The sequence below is a fragment of the Metarhizium brunneum genome, chromosome 2, assembly GCF_013426205.1.
Source record: "Metarhizium brunneum chromosome 2, complete sequence".
NCBI lineage: Eukaryota > Fungi > Ascomycota > Sordariomycetes > Hypocreales > Clavicipitaceae > Metarhizium > Metarhizium brunneum.
The window spans coordinates 7,316,489-7,330,758 of NC_089423.1; the positions used below are offsets into that span (position 1 = coordinate 7,316,489).

Genomic DNA, 14,270 nt, shown 5'->3' on the forward strand with positions numbered 1-14,270 from the left:
CATGGGCGTCGAGAATGCTGTGGCCTGACATGTACTTCCCTTTATGGTAATATTACAAGTCGAACCGTAAGCTCACGCCCTGACCCTTGCCGCATGACAAGCTCCAAATGTCGTCACGAATAAGACTCTTATGCCTTTGCTCACACCTGAAATGGCGTGTAATATCTGTGGGGCACCGACCTAATATCTTTCATGCTAAGGCGACACCTTGTCATAAGCCAGTGTCAAGTCATCCGACAAGGACTTGGACCTCATGCATCAGCAGTTGTCTGTATTGTAAGCGCAAGTGAATCTGGTTTGTTTCGAATCCTGCCAAAATTAGCTAACACCTGCTCAGCAAGTAGTACCAAAAAAGACATCCGTATTTTCCACCCCTGGTGGATGCGAAAGACGTTGTCCCAAGTGTATTTTGGTCATCGATACATGATTTGAATACTCGCAACAGAACAACAAATTTACTGCATCATTTTTATTCGATCCTGCAGCTTGAATTCCACTGTTAGAATGCATCCAGCAGTTTCTGCGTCAGAGGCGGCGCTTCAGAAAGACAATGAAGTGGCCTGCACGCTTCTTATTGAGCTTCTGGCTCATCAGTTTTGTTATCCCGTCCAATGGATCAAGACGCAAGATCTTATTCTGGGAGACCAGGAGACGAACCGAGTGGTGGAATTGGGCCCAGGTAATACATTGGTCAAGATGGCCGAACGGACTATAGCGCAAAAGTATGCGCAACAAGACACTGCGGCAAACATCTCACGACAATTGTTAAGTTTTCAGCAAAATTACGATCAAATATCCTACGAACAAAGGACTGTAAATCCATCATCACACGAAAAGACTGAAGACGCATCTGGGGGATCTGAGCCGAAGCCCAGCCCTTTGGTATTGAGTGCTTCGCCCCAACAAAGTGCGCCAGCCACCGTCGTTCAACAGTCTACTGTCATGGCAGTCGAGTTGGAAGATGAGCCAGCAAGGGTAATCGATATTACTACAACCATTGTCTGCTTGGGCCTAAAAAAGCCACTGGATGGTATTGATACGACCAAGTCCATAAGGGCGCTTTCCGGGGGTCGCTCGACTCTGCAAAATGAGATTGTTGGAGATCTTGGGGCCGAGTTTGGTGCTATACCAGATGGTGCGGAGGACATGTCCATCGACGATTTCTGCTCTTTAGTGCAGGGCACCTTTGCTGGAAAGCTGGGGGCCAAGTGTTGCTCAGCAATCGAGAAGATGACATCACACAAGTTTAGCGGATCATTCCAGGGTTCCGGAATACGCAAGTATCTCAAGAAGCAATGGGGACTCGGTCCCGGCCGTCAGGATAGTGTACTACTCGCGGCTTTGGTGTCACAACCGCAAGCCAGGCTACAGAATCATGACGAGGCCAAGGTCTTTATCGACGGCATAGTCCAGCAATATATTCAAAAACACGGTCTGGTCCTACCGGCTGAGTCGAGCTTTGCAGGTCCCTCTGCGGCCCAAACCATGGTCGGCGTTGAGGTCCTGGACTGCTTGGAAGAACGGCAAAAAGCAGTTCTTCGGGAGCAACTCCAGCTCTATGCCAGGCTCCTGGGCGTTGACCTTGATGCCCCGGAAGCTGCAAATGCCGCACTTCGCCAACGCATATCGGAACTGGAAGGGCAGTTGGACGAGTGGAATACTGAACATGGAGAAGCTTATGCATCTGGTTTGAAACCCGTCTTTACACCACTGAAAGCACGTGTCTATGATTCTTGGTGGAACTGGGCCATGCAAGATCTCATGATACTGATTTCCACGGCCACATCTGGGAGTCTGAGTGATATAGAACCAACCATGGATCGCCTGAAAAGAAACCTGGTGCAAAAAGCTCACCCGAGGCTCGTATGCGCGATACGTCACTTTTCAAGTACAACGACAAAAGCCCATGTGGCTGAAATCCTGCGCGACGTCTTATCCCGATGCCAGACGTCCGTGAACGAGATGCCGATGGTTTACTGGCACGACCAGTCGATGGCCCCAGTAACCACAGTCGATCAATCCGGCAAGATAGTCTACAGCGAGAGGCCTAGGGGAATACGCATTGACGATGATGTGCTTCCAAGGATTGGCCGCAAAGTTTGCAATACTTGGGAGTACCTCGACAGTCTTTCATGCACGTTGCATCGAGTGCTGGCAGGCGCAAGAACAACAGGTCTCTCCTTCGCGGGACGAAATGTACTTGTTACAGGTGCAGGCGAAGGGTCCATTGGCTGCAGCCTGGTTTCTAAATTGCTGTCCGCTGGTGCCCACGTCATTGTTACCAGCAGCTCCTACTCGCCCAGGGTGACTCGATTCTACCAACGCTTGTTTGCTGAGCACGGCGGCAAGGGCTCCAAACTGATACTCGTCCCTTTCAACCAGGCCAGTGTCCGTGATGTCGAAGCTTTGGTCACATACATCTATGACGACGGCGGCCTTAACTTGGATCTCGACTATGTCATCCCGTTCGCGGCCATCTCGGAGAATGGTCGAAATATGGACAACATCGACTCGCGCAGCGAGCTTGCTCATCGAGTAATGCTCACAAACACAATCAGACTAGTGGGAAGAGTCAAACACCATAAAGAGTCCAAGAGAATTATTACGCGCCCAGCGCAAGTGATTCTTCCTCTGTCACCCAACCACGGAACATTTGGTGGCGATGGTCTCTATGCAGAGTCCAAGCTCGGCCTGGAGTCGTTGTTTGATAAATTCTACTCGGAAGACTGGTCAGACTATTTACTCATATGTGGTGCGCTTATCGGCTGGACGCGAGGAACATCGTTGATGTCTGACAATGACATTGTTTCCGAGGGCATTGAGAAACATGGCATGCGTACATACTCGCAGGATGAGATGGCGCTCCAGATCATGGCATTGATGGATCCAGCCATTGTGTCGTTGTGTACTGATGAGCCGCTGCTCGCTGATTTAAGCGGCGGCATGGCCCAAATAGCCGACCTGAAGGGTGTTGTCACCGGGATTCGAGACGCCATCAATCAGCTAAGCGAAGAGAGGCGCATGATGAGACTTGAAGCGCTTTCTGATGCTCACGCAGTGGGTATGGAAGAGGGAATCGAAACACAAGCCAACATTGACTTTAATTTCCCTGCGCTCCCCGACTGGAAAACTGAAATCATGCCCATGGCGGACCAGCTGAAGGGCATGGTTGATCTTGACCACGTTGTCGTCGTCGCAGGCTTTGCTGAAATAGGGCCGTGGGGCAACTCGAGAACCAGATGGGACATGGAAGTCAACGGCTCTCTGTCGCTAGAGTCGTGCGTCGAGTTGGCATGGATCATGGGCCTCATCAAGGCGCATTCGGGTATTGTGGACGGAAGGCCATTCTCGGGATGGATCGACAAGAGCACCAATAAGCCAATTGCCGACCGGGAAATTAAAGAGAAATATCACGACTTTATTCGTAAAAACTGTGGTCTGCGTTATGCGGAGAGTAAACCAGATTCACCCTCATGGACGGGCATGGAGTCGCTGCACGAAGTCGAGATTTCCAAAGACCATGAGCCAGTCGAGGTTAGCAAAGAAACCGCAACCCAGCTGAAAAACATTCATGGCGAAAACTTGATCGTCATATCCAATGAAGAAACAGGTCAGTCAAAGATTGTGCTGAAAAAGGGGGCGAAAATCATGATACCCAAGCTGCTGCGGACGCAACATACCGTCGCTGGCCAAGTCCCTGCGGGCTGGAATCCCAGCACCTATGGGATCCCCGAAGAAATCATCGGCCAAGTCGATCCAGTAACTCTTTTTGCGCTGGTCGCCTCGGCCGAAGCCCTCCAGTCTGCGGGCATCTCCGATGCTTACGAGCTCTACGAGCACTTGCATGTAAGTGAGGTGGCGAATTGCACGGGATCTGGCTTCGGAGGGAGTGCCAGCATACGAAAAATGTTCAAGGGGCGCTACCAAGATCAGCCGGCAGCAAAGGATATACTTGCCGAGTCTTTTATCAGCTCCACCAGCGCATGGATAAACATGCTTCTCATGTCGTCTGCCGGGCCTAACAAGACGCCAGTGGGAGCATGTGCCACTGCGCTGGAGTCTCTAGACACTGCCTTTGATCTGATACAGGCCGGAAAAGCCAAGATGTGTTTGGTAGGCGGCTTTGACGATATGCTGAAGGAAATTTCCGACGAGTTTGCCAATCTCAAGGCTACCGTCGACGCGGATGATGATGCCGCAAGAGGCCGGGAGCCGTCCGAGATGAGCCGGCCAGCCACGTCGACTCGCAACGGCTTTGTGGAGTCAGAAGGCGCAGGAGTTCAAATCGTTACCTCGGCCAATGTCGCTCTCGAGATGGGCCTGCCGATTCATGCCGTGATTGCATTGACGCGGACAGCAATGGACGGAGCGAGTAGGTCGATTCCCGCACCGGGCCAGGGACTCTTGGGCTCAGCCGCTCAAACGCAAAGTAAATACGACTCCCCGTTGATGAGCATGGCATACCGTAAGCGTTCGCTGCAAAAAAGGTTACAGCAAGCCGCCGAGATGCGCGAGCTGCAGATTTCTGACCTAGGGGAGGAGATTGCCCATCTGAAGCGGCAAGGCTGCGCTTTCGACGAGGCCAACTATGTCCAACATCGCATGGCCAGCATTGAGCAAGACGCAAAGCGCGACCGAGCAGAAGCACTGAAACTCTATGGTAATCACTTTTGGATCCATGATGGCCGCATCTCACCGATTCGAGGCGCTCTTGCTGTTTGGGGCCTGACAGTAGACGACATTGATGTTGTTTCTTTCCACGGCACCTCGACAAAGGCAAACGAGAAGAATGAATCGTCCGTCATCAACGAGCAATTCAAGTACCTCGGTCGCACGGAGGGCAATGTAGTCCCCGTCGTCTGCCAAAAGTTCCTCACTGGGCATCCAAAGGGAGCCGCTGGAGCTTGGATGCTCAACGGCTGCATGCAGCTCATGGCTGATGGAAGAATTCCAGGCAACCGCAACGCCGACAACATCGATGCGGCACTACAGCAGTACGACTACCTCGTGTTTCCCAACAAGACAATTGAAAAGCCAGAGGTCAAGGCCTTTGTCGTCCAATCGTTTGGCTTTGGCCAGAAGGGCGCCATGGCCATCGGTGTCAACCCCAAGTATCTTTATGCGACACTGGATGAAGATGACTTTATGGCGTATAAGCAAAAACGCCACGTACGCGAGCGGCGATCAAACAGAGTGTCCAGTGAGAGATTCTGCAACAATTCGATATTTCAAGCAAAGGATGAGACGCCCTACGCTGCTGCGGACCGTTCGAGGGTGCTATTGAGATCAGAAGCATAAATTGACCAGAGGCAAACCCGGGAAAAAAGTGTATTGACCAATAATCTTGGCGCTGGACTCTAAGGCATGGGACGAAAGTCGATGGGCAATAAAGGAGAAGGAATGAAATGGGGATCGTCACTGGGAGGCGGAGACAGCTGCATACTTGAAATGTCTTTGATCTATTTGGTGAATTTTATTTGACTTGATTGTTAGTGAGATATTGGTACTTGAGTACGTAGCATATTTTTGTGCGATTGCGAAATGGTAATGGATTCAAGCACGCTACAGAAGATTCCAAATGTTACCTGGGTAGTCTTATCGCCATCTTGTTGATTTAAGTCGTATTTCCCATTGGGCATATCGAACAAGGAAGACGCAAGAAAGTTGATGTGTAATCGCCACAATGCGCCCGGTATTGAACCTAACTTGGTTGCCTGCAGGTTGTTGTTGGTCTCAAATCTTCTCACAACGAATATTCCAAATCATGACCAACACCCATGTTTTGGCGCGACGAGTGACAGAAGAATTACAGAAATCTCACTAATTTCTGCCGGTAACATCCAGCATCATGTCATGGAGCAGCCAGCACAACGCTCGGGTGCGCCACCAGTCTTGTCGACCAATATATCTCACCGTGCCCATACCTTGCACGTATCCTTGTACATTACCGACCCCTTATTGCTTATAGACATGGGGTGAGACTTTTGCACGAGGTATTTTCGCCAGGCTGGCAACACTGTCGGCTGAGCAAGTCGTGCCATGTGGCGGCTTACGCACAATGAAGGGCCCCCCTCGCCTTTCGTCTACAAATAATCAGGGTCCATCATTGAATGTTTGGCAAAACCTGCCAGTAAGACCAGATTTGTCGGCGGAAAGCACCTCTTTGGGCGAGGGTGATGAGGTGCAATGCTTGATTGGCCTCTGTCTGTCATTTGTCCTCTGCGGCCCCCAAAAGTACAAACGAGCAGACGGGCGAGAAAGTAGGATCTTCTCAATATTGGAGAGACTATGGGCAGGGGTGCCGTGGCGGACACCTGAATGAACATTGAAGGATCTGGTCCTTGGGTAGGCGACTAGGCGCGCTGACAAGGGCAGCACTGAAGTGACCTTGGAACGAGCATCGCCAAGAGAGAGTCCATTGGCTACCAGCAGACCGGGCCGGCCGCCGGGCTGCAATTCCCATTGAATGCAGCTTTGCCTGCGTGATGAGATATTGGCGCTGCATAGAATATTGGTGATGATAGTGCATCATGTTACAGGATTTGGTGGAAAAACAGATATAGAAACGATTGGGTAAGCATGTGCATACATGTATATGAATGATATTTATGCATGTCATAGCAACTGGCTGGGGGGCTGAACAACCGGAGTGGCCGTGCCGCTAGCCGCGCCTTCCGTCCAGCGGGCAAAGTCATTGACTGGACGGCTGAACGGTGCACCCGAGTGGGCGGCAGAGCCCGTCGACTAAGAGAACCGTTGACCGTTGACGGCCAAGGCCATTGGCTCGGAAGGCTATCAGGGCCCTCCGCTTACGGCAATAAGCACTAGCGCCCGCCGACGTTGCCTGAAATGGAAAAACCAACGAAACGCTAAAGCACATTGGAACATTATCTGACCCTCGTCTAGTCGATACACGTCGAGAACTATTGCGCCGGACCGCCTACCAGGCACTCGTATTAGTCATTTCGTCTTGGCATCAATGTCGACCCCCCTCGCCAGCAGCATCCGCACAACCCCGTCCCGGCCGTTCTCAGCCGCCAGATGCAGCGCTGTCCTGCCGCTGCTGTCCTTGGCGTTGACCTTGACCCCGCTGTCGAGCAGGAGCTGGATAACCTCTTCCCAGCCGCCGCGCACCGCAGCGTGGAGCGGCGTCGATCCCCGGTGGTCCACCGCCTCCAGGAACGCCCGGTGATCGAGCAGCACCTGTACCGTTGCGCCGTGTCCCTCGCGCGCCGCCAGGCAGAGCGCCGTCTGCCCAGCCCCGTCTCGCGACTCAATGTAGGCCCCGCGCCTCAGGAGGAGCGCGACGACGCCGTGGCATCCCCGGAGCGAGGCAATGTGGAGTGCCGTCAGGCCCGCCGCGCTCGTCCCCTCAATGTCGGCGCCCTTGTCGAGCATCATGCCGATGATGGACTCGTGCGCGAAGAAGGCGGCCGTGTGTAGTGCCGTCAGCCCGTCGGCCGGCCTCCAGTCTCGCGATGCGTCCGTCGAGCGGGAGTCTGATGTCGGCAGGGCCAGGGCCTGGTTGTTCGTCAGTGCTGGGCTCGCCTGCCGGTTGTCCTGCGATGCTGGTCAGTGAGCCGTTGGTGGGCGGTGCGCCAGCTGCCGTGCGACTCTTACCTCGGACCAAGAGTCTTCGAACAGTTCTTCGTACTGCCCCAGCTCGCCATGCTTGGCCAAGGTCACGGATGTGTTGACGAGGCCAAATGTTAATGAACCATCCTGCATCTGACAGGGAGGACTGTAATTTTGTAATTCATCGTATTGAGAAAATGGAACGCTTTCCCGCGATCCGGCTGGGTTGGTGCCATGTGCCGCCGAAGTGGTATTCGGTATGGGAGTGAAGAAAGGTGCCTGGTCTTTGGATCCCGGATTTGTGCCGAGACACATCTGAGACATGTGTTGGGAAGGACTGGTGTATATTGTCGAGTTTAAATAATCGCTACAGCTGATATCGGCGCTGCTACCGCTGTCGCGATTCGTATTGCCATCGCTGCTGCTGCCGCCGTGTGTGGTGGAAGTGCTGGAAGAACTGCTAGACTCGGGAGCTGAGACGGAGCAACGACACGACGGAGCATTCTCCGTCTCTAGCCTTTGTTGCTCCAGCAGCTCCTTCCTCTTCCTGCCTACAACCCCATAAGCATATGCGTCTACAGGATACAGAAACGTGTACTTGTTTCGTCTGGACGTACGATAATTGCGCTGAGCGACTCGATTCTGGATACGCCGTCGTTCGACCGCGTCCCGTAAGACTGACCAGTCATCTGATTTCTGTGTGATATCCATGGTAGGTCTGTATTGATTGAGTTTCAGAGCAAAGGTAAAAAGAAGAGGGCAGTGCCGTGTCTGGTCAGTGGTCCCTAGTTTCGTTGACTGTGTAACACCGTTTTCGAGACACCAGCGGCAAGACCTGGGGCTCAACTCTTTAAATGCGGCTAACCAAAGATGCCCTTTCCATCGGTCAAGACTTGACCCGAAACCTGGCGCATCTTCGGCGTCTGCTGGAAATGGTGTGATTGGGGGCATGTCACCCATCCACGTGGAGGCCACGGTTACCCCTGTCTGGCCAGATTTTGTTGTCAGAAAATAGAAGCCTCACAAAAGGCCTGACAGGGGAATGCAAGAGGATGGAGAATACATGCGCCCATACTCGGTAGGGAATTTGCCCTGGAAACACGGCAGCATGAGAACTAGCCTGGGCTGGGCTGAGTCAGGTTTTAGAGCTGCTAAATCAGAATCCTTCGGCATCATACGTGGATAGCGCATCTGCATTTGGGTTAGGAGAGCGACCCTATCATGGTTTTGTCTGCATAGATGCCGAGCCAGGTCCGGGGAGGGTATCTTGCAGGCGTTCACGATGTTGGCGATTCTCCACCACTCTCATTGCCACGTTCCGTCGTGCCATTGACACACCCATTCAGCAGTAGGAAACACCACAGGACTTTGTTTGCAATGCAATGCTATTTGACAGACGGGGGTAACCTTGCCAACATATGTACATACTCCTCGTTATTCTACTCCGTAGCAAAGCCATCTCTGGCAGTAGCAAGCTGGGGTAAGCGGGGCGATATCCCCATTAGCTTGGCGATTTTAAACCATTGACCAGATAGGACGGATATCCCACGCAATGTACGGAGTCATCTGTCCTGTTGCGCTGGAATAGCACGTGGTTTGTTCGAGAGGATACCCCCCGCGAGGAGGTTGACAGCAAAACGGCCTCGCTATTGGTGGAACATCGCTCACAGTCGTCAAGGAACCAAACGACTGAAACCAGGCTGATGATGGTACTCGACATCATCAGGCTAGAGCGCTTTGGGATATTCGTGCTTGCTGCGCTGCAGGGGCTGCTGGGTCAGTGGTACCGCACATGAGAGTTCAGCTCAGCCTCCGACTTGGAAACGGCGGCGATTTTGCTATTTAAAACAGAGGGCTGCCTGCCGTCAGTTTTTCCCGTCACCGTCACGTCGTGTCTGGTGGAACCCAGCTCGTTCTCGGCATGCATGTTCGAGAAAGCTCCGAGTGGCGCTCCTCGATGGCCAATGGCCAGGCATATACGGAGCAAGAGGCTCTCAATCGCTCGCAAGGGACTCGGGATAGAGTTAGAGACGGCAGCAAGCGAAATAATGGGCCTGGGGGTGATGCAGCTTCCAATGTTGCCTGCCGAGTCCATCAGGCGACAGAACAATGGCGCCTCCATCGTGGATTCACGGCCGTGGTTTGAGAATGGAGACGAAACCTGGTATTGTGACTTGTCTGGTTGTCCCAGCGTCAATACTATTATTGACTTATCCACATCAAGACGGGTCGCCCGGCACAGCTGACCCGTGCCACGTTTCGATGGACAAGGGCTCGGGTTGGTTGTTCTATTGTTTTAATGTTCCATGGACCATGACCAACATACGTTACCCCGGAAGTGTGCCGTTGGGATGAGTAAGATGCATGCATGTCAGATCCCCACCGTTGACCTTTTCGCCATGTCGTGTGCCATTGTCAACTGTGGTATTATTTTTGCTCTGCTCGTTCCAACATTACTAGTACATTGTCCGTTCCGCTTGCGGCGCCGTGACGTCGTGACGGATCCATCGAATCCTTTCCGCATCTCGTGCGCATTGCCTCTGGAGCTGGTCTTCTTTTGAACTGGCTCTGCCCGTCGAATCCTGACGAGCTATGAATTCGAATCGACACCCCGAGGAGGCGGGCGCGAGACCCCAAAGGTCCCTCCCCGACGGTCATGATGAGAGCGACGCGGCACCGCAACACCACATGGCCGATCCGTTTGCGCATGCGTATGCAAATGAAGTCCACCCTCCCTCGTATGAAGAGGCCCAGGCTTCAACAGCAGGATGCGCGGGGGACCAGAAGACAATGTTTCCCTCCGTGCGGGCATCGAGCAGCAGTCCTGGCAATCATGCCGCTTCGAGCCAAGAAACGTATGTTGACCATATTTCGACCATGACAACCAAACAGAATTTTTCTTTATTTTTTAACAATAACAAAAAAACAGGAGGCAGTTTGACCAACGTCCATTGGACCCCGATTACTCTTACCAGCTTGGCGCGTCTGCAGAACCTACCGCTGAAGCGACGACAATCGGAGCAGCATTTCGAGATACACAAGACGAGCCAAAGTCGCAGTCCTCTGAGACGGAGGGAACACGCGCGTTTGTCATTGGTAAGTGGCCACTTTAGCGTCTGTATTCAGAGGCCGGGCTGACGAGGCATGGAGACGATGGACGCGTCGAGATGCACATTGACGAGTCGCGACTCATATCTAGAATCCTGTCGACGACATTGCAAGCCGATAACCGATCCCAGGAACAAAACCCGACAGCCCGACGCTCTTCTTCTCCCGGCCCTACTCAAGGCAAACTGCCAAGCAGCAAGGTGGTCCGGCTCAATGTCGTCATGCAGGTCGTAGGATCCCGTGGCGACGTCCAACCCTTTGTGGCTCTCGGAAAAGTCCTCAAGGAGAAGTACGGTCACCGGGTCCGCTTGGCAACACACGGCGTCTTTCGCAAGTTTGTCACCGAGAATGGCCTGGAGTTTTTCGACATGGGCGGGGATCCAGTGCAGCTCATGGCCTTTATGGTGAAGAATCCAGGCTTGATCCCCGGCATCGATTCCATCGCCAGCGGTGACGTGGGGAAACGGCAGAAGGAAATGAAGGAAATCCTCATGGGCGCCTGGAGATCATGTTTCGAGGCTGGTGATGGCACCGGGCCGCCGCTGGAACAAGAGGGATTCCAGACGAGCGAAACCGAGATCCCCTTCATCGCAGATGCCATTATTGCGAACCCGCCCAGTTCCGGCCACATTCACATTGCCGAGAAGCTGGGGATTCCGTTGCACATCGTCTTCACGTACGTATCGCCACTTTGACGCTGAACATGTTGGACTAACATGTGATCAAAAGAATGCCATGGTCCCCAACGCTGTCGTTTCCTCATCCCCTTGCCAACATTGTATCAGTGACGACTGGCGAGCGGAGAGCCAATTTTCTCAGCTACGCACTCGTCGAAGTCTTGATGTGGCAAGGTCTTGGGGCCGTCATCAATCGCTTTAGAGAAAAGACTTTGTTTCTCGATCCCCTAAGTGACGTGACGGGGCCTGGAGTAGTCAGTCGCCTCCGGATACCACACTCGTATTGCTGGTGAGTTCACTTTCCCTATACTCTTATCGGCGCAGTCGTACAGCATCTTATTCATGCCCGGCGTTCCAGGTCGCCGGCTTTGATACCCAAGCCCGCGGATTGGGAGAATCACATTACCGTTTCGGGCTTCAGCTTCCTCCCCCTTTCGTCCACGTTCACGCCAGACGCGGACCTCGAGGCATTTCTCAAGGCGGGCCCTCCGCCTCTGTATATTGGCTTCGGATCCATTGTTCCTGCTGATCCCGACGGTTTGACCAGACTGCTATTTTCCGCCATCCAGCAGACGGGACAGCGTGCCCTTGTTTCCAAAGGCTGGGGCGGGCTCGGCAAAGACGACATGGACATTCCCGACGACGTCTTCATGCTCGGCAACGTCCCGCACGAGTGGCTTTTCGAGCGCGTCTCGTGCGTCGTGCACCACGGCGGCGCCGGCACCACGTCCACGGGTATCGCCAAGGGAAAGCCGACCATCGTGGTGCCCTTCTTCGGCGACCAGCAGTTCTGGGGCAGTATGGTAGCCCGCGCCGGCGCAGGGCCGCCACCGATCCCCTTCAAACAGCTTACGGCGGAGAACCTTGCTTCGGCAATCCTCATGGCCATTGAGCCGGAGACAATGGAAGCTGCCAAGGTCCTGGGCCAGAAGCTATCCGGCGAGAACGGCCGAGAAACGGCGGCCGACGACTTCCACAAGGGACTCGACTTGGACACTGTAAAATGCGACTTGTCGCCGAGCCGCACGGCGGTGTGGAGAGTGTCCAAGACCAAGATCAAATTGAGCGCATTCGCTGCCACAGTCCTAGCCAATGCGGGGATTTTAAATATGAACAACCTCAAGCGGTTCGTGACAAGAGTTGCCGATGACCATGGATGAGAGGACCGCTAACCGCGTCAGGTACCACCCACGTTCGTACCACACCGTAGAAGGGTCCGTCGATCCTATTTCCGGCGGACTGGGGGCGATTCTAGGCCCCGTTGGGAGCCTGATGATGGGCATGATTGATATTCCACTTGATGTTGCCAAGGCAGTGGCCGTCAAGTCGACAAACTCGCTCAATGACCAGGCCGAGGGCTCTCGTCCGGCACCAAGAGCCCATCCTGAGAAGCCAATTGTCGGCTCCCAACTTCATGCTGATCAAAGTCCCGCTCCCAGCTCCTTCGAATCAAGCCAGCGTTCCTCAACCACCCCAGTGGACGCTGCTGATCCCCACGAGTTGAAGCTTCCACGACGGCCTACCAACGCGGAAGCTGACCCATCCGGATCCGAGCCGGCGCCCCCATCGCCGGTACGGAGAGAATCCGATAACAAGGGGAAGAAGAAGAGCATCAAGGAAAAAGTCACAGCTGCAAAGGCACGCATCTCCCTCGTCAATTTCCCACCCCAGCAGACATTTGGCATCGGCTGACAAGTGCAAATACTAGGCCTTTGGCTTTGGCTTTTACAAGGAACTCTCGGGCAACGAACACATGGCTCGCTCCAGCTTTCTCCCCGATGTCAAGGGATCCATCAAGGACCATCCCAGCGGCTCGATAGGCTCGGACGCGGCGCTCGGCGCAGGCAAAGGGCTTGGGCGCATCGCCGCCATCGGCATGCGCATCCCCATGGATTTCGCCATGGGAATCAGCAGCGGGTTCCGCAACGCGCCCAAGCTGTACGGAGACACGACGGTGCGACCAGCCCACAAGGTGGAAGGGTTCAACAGCGGACTACAGGCCGCAACAAGGGAGTTTGGCTACGGGGTATACGACGGCGTGACGGGGCTGGTGTCGCAGCCGTACAATGGAGCCAAGAGGGAGGGCGTGTCTGGATTTTTCAAGGGCTTCGCAAAGGGCGTCGGCGGTGCCGTGTTGAAGCCCGGTGCCGGTAAGTTGAATCCCCTTGTTGCGTCGTCATGACTCTTGCTTCGCCTGGCTCCTCGATCATGGCGTCAAGGGCAGACGCGGCATGGTGCTCCTTTTTTCAATTAACGCACTTGAGTGCTTGCTAATTTGGACCAGCGCTTTTTGGCATCCCCGGGTATGCATTCAAGGGCATTCACCAAGAGATACAGAACCATTTCGGCTCAGGCCTGGAGAGCTACATCATTTCTGTCCACACGGCCAAGGGCTTGAAGCAGTATGCTGACGCATCTGAGGACGAGAAGACGGAGATTGTGAATAAATGGCATTCAAAGGAGATGGAGCAAAAGATGTCCAAGCCTGGAATTATAGACCGGTGGCAATCGGTACAGAGGTCGCGAAGGCAGTGGAAGGAAGGCGAGGAACGTGAGTGAAGGGCTGGAAATTAGTCGCTTCTATCGATACAATTGACACGACCTAGCAGTGAGGTGTCGCAATGCGTCACAAATAAAACACATGTTAAGCAACTGTTGTCGCGGCAGCTTGTCCCCGGCTAGTAGTTAAGTCGTGTGAGTTGTTCGTCTCTTCACCCAGAGCTGCAAAGCTTTAAAGAATATATTCGAGTCATGTTTTCTGGCAGTCCAGCTTGATACGACATACGAAGGGAGGCTTAGCATATCGAGGTTCGAATTATGAACAAACTTTGAAGTCTCCCATGAATTAGTCGTTGGTCTTGGCCATACAGCGTGGTCTTTATCATTGAGTTCAGTCGCCCCGTCTTTGAG

At 53.6% G+C, this 14,270-nt stretch overlaps 3 protein-coding genes across 3 annotated transcripts; 2 read left to right on the top strand and 1 right to left on the bottom strand.

Moving 5' to 3' along the window:
* Positions 1 to 504: 504 nt before the first annotated feature.
* Positions 505 to 5,298, top strand: atnF (Fatty acid synthase subunit alpha; the record flags this gene model as incomplete). The annotated part of the gene is made up of 1 exon (XM_014684009.1): positions 505 to 5,298. The coding sequence occupies one exon, from the start codon at positions 505 to 507 to the stop codon at positions 5,296 to 5,298; it is 4,794 nt and encodes a 1,597-aa protein (XP_014539495.1).
* Positions 5,299 to 6,960: 1,662 nt separating this feature from the next.
* On the bottom strand, positions 6,961 to 8,286 carry Ank2_0 (Ankyrin-2; the record flags this gene model as incomplete). Its single annotated transcript, XM_014684010.1, has 3 exons — positions 6,961 to 7,560; positions 7,621 to 8,126; positions 8,193 to 8,286. 3 exons carry the CDS (start codon positions 8,284 to 8,286, stop codon positions 6,961 to 6,963), a joined length of 1,200 nt encoding a protein of 399 aa, XP_014539496.1.
* Positions 8,287 to 10,167: 1,881 nt separating this feature from the next.
* Positions 10,168 to 13,919, top strand: ATG26 (Sterol 3-beta-glucosyltransferase; the record flags this gene model as incomplete). The annotated part of the gene is made up of 8 exons (XM_066130521.1): positions 10,168 to 10,430; positions 10,505 to 10,671; positions 10,726 to 11,359; positions 11,413 to 11,649; positions 11,719 to 12,486; positions 12,542 to 12,998; positions 13,069 to 13,510; positions 13,645 to 13,919. The coding sequence occupies 8 exons, from the start codon at positions 10,168 to 10,170 to the stop codon at positions 13,917 to 13,919; spliced, it is 3,243 nt and encodes a 1,080-aa protein (XP_065986293.1).
* Positions 13,920 to 14,270: the final 351 nt, after the last annotated feature.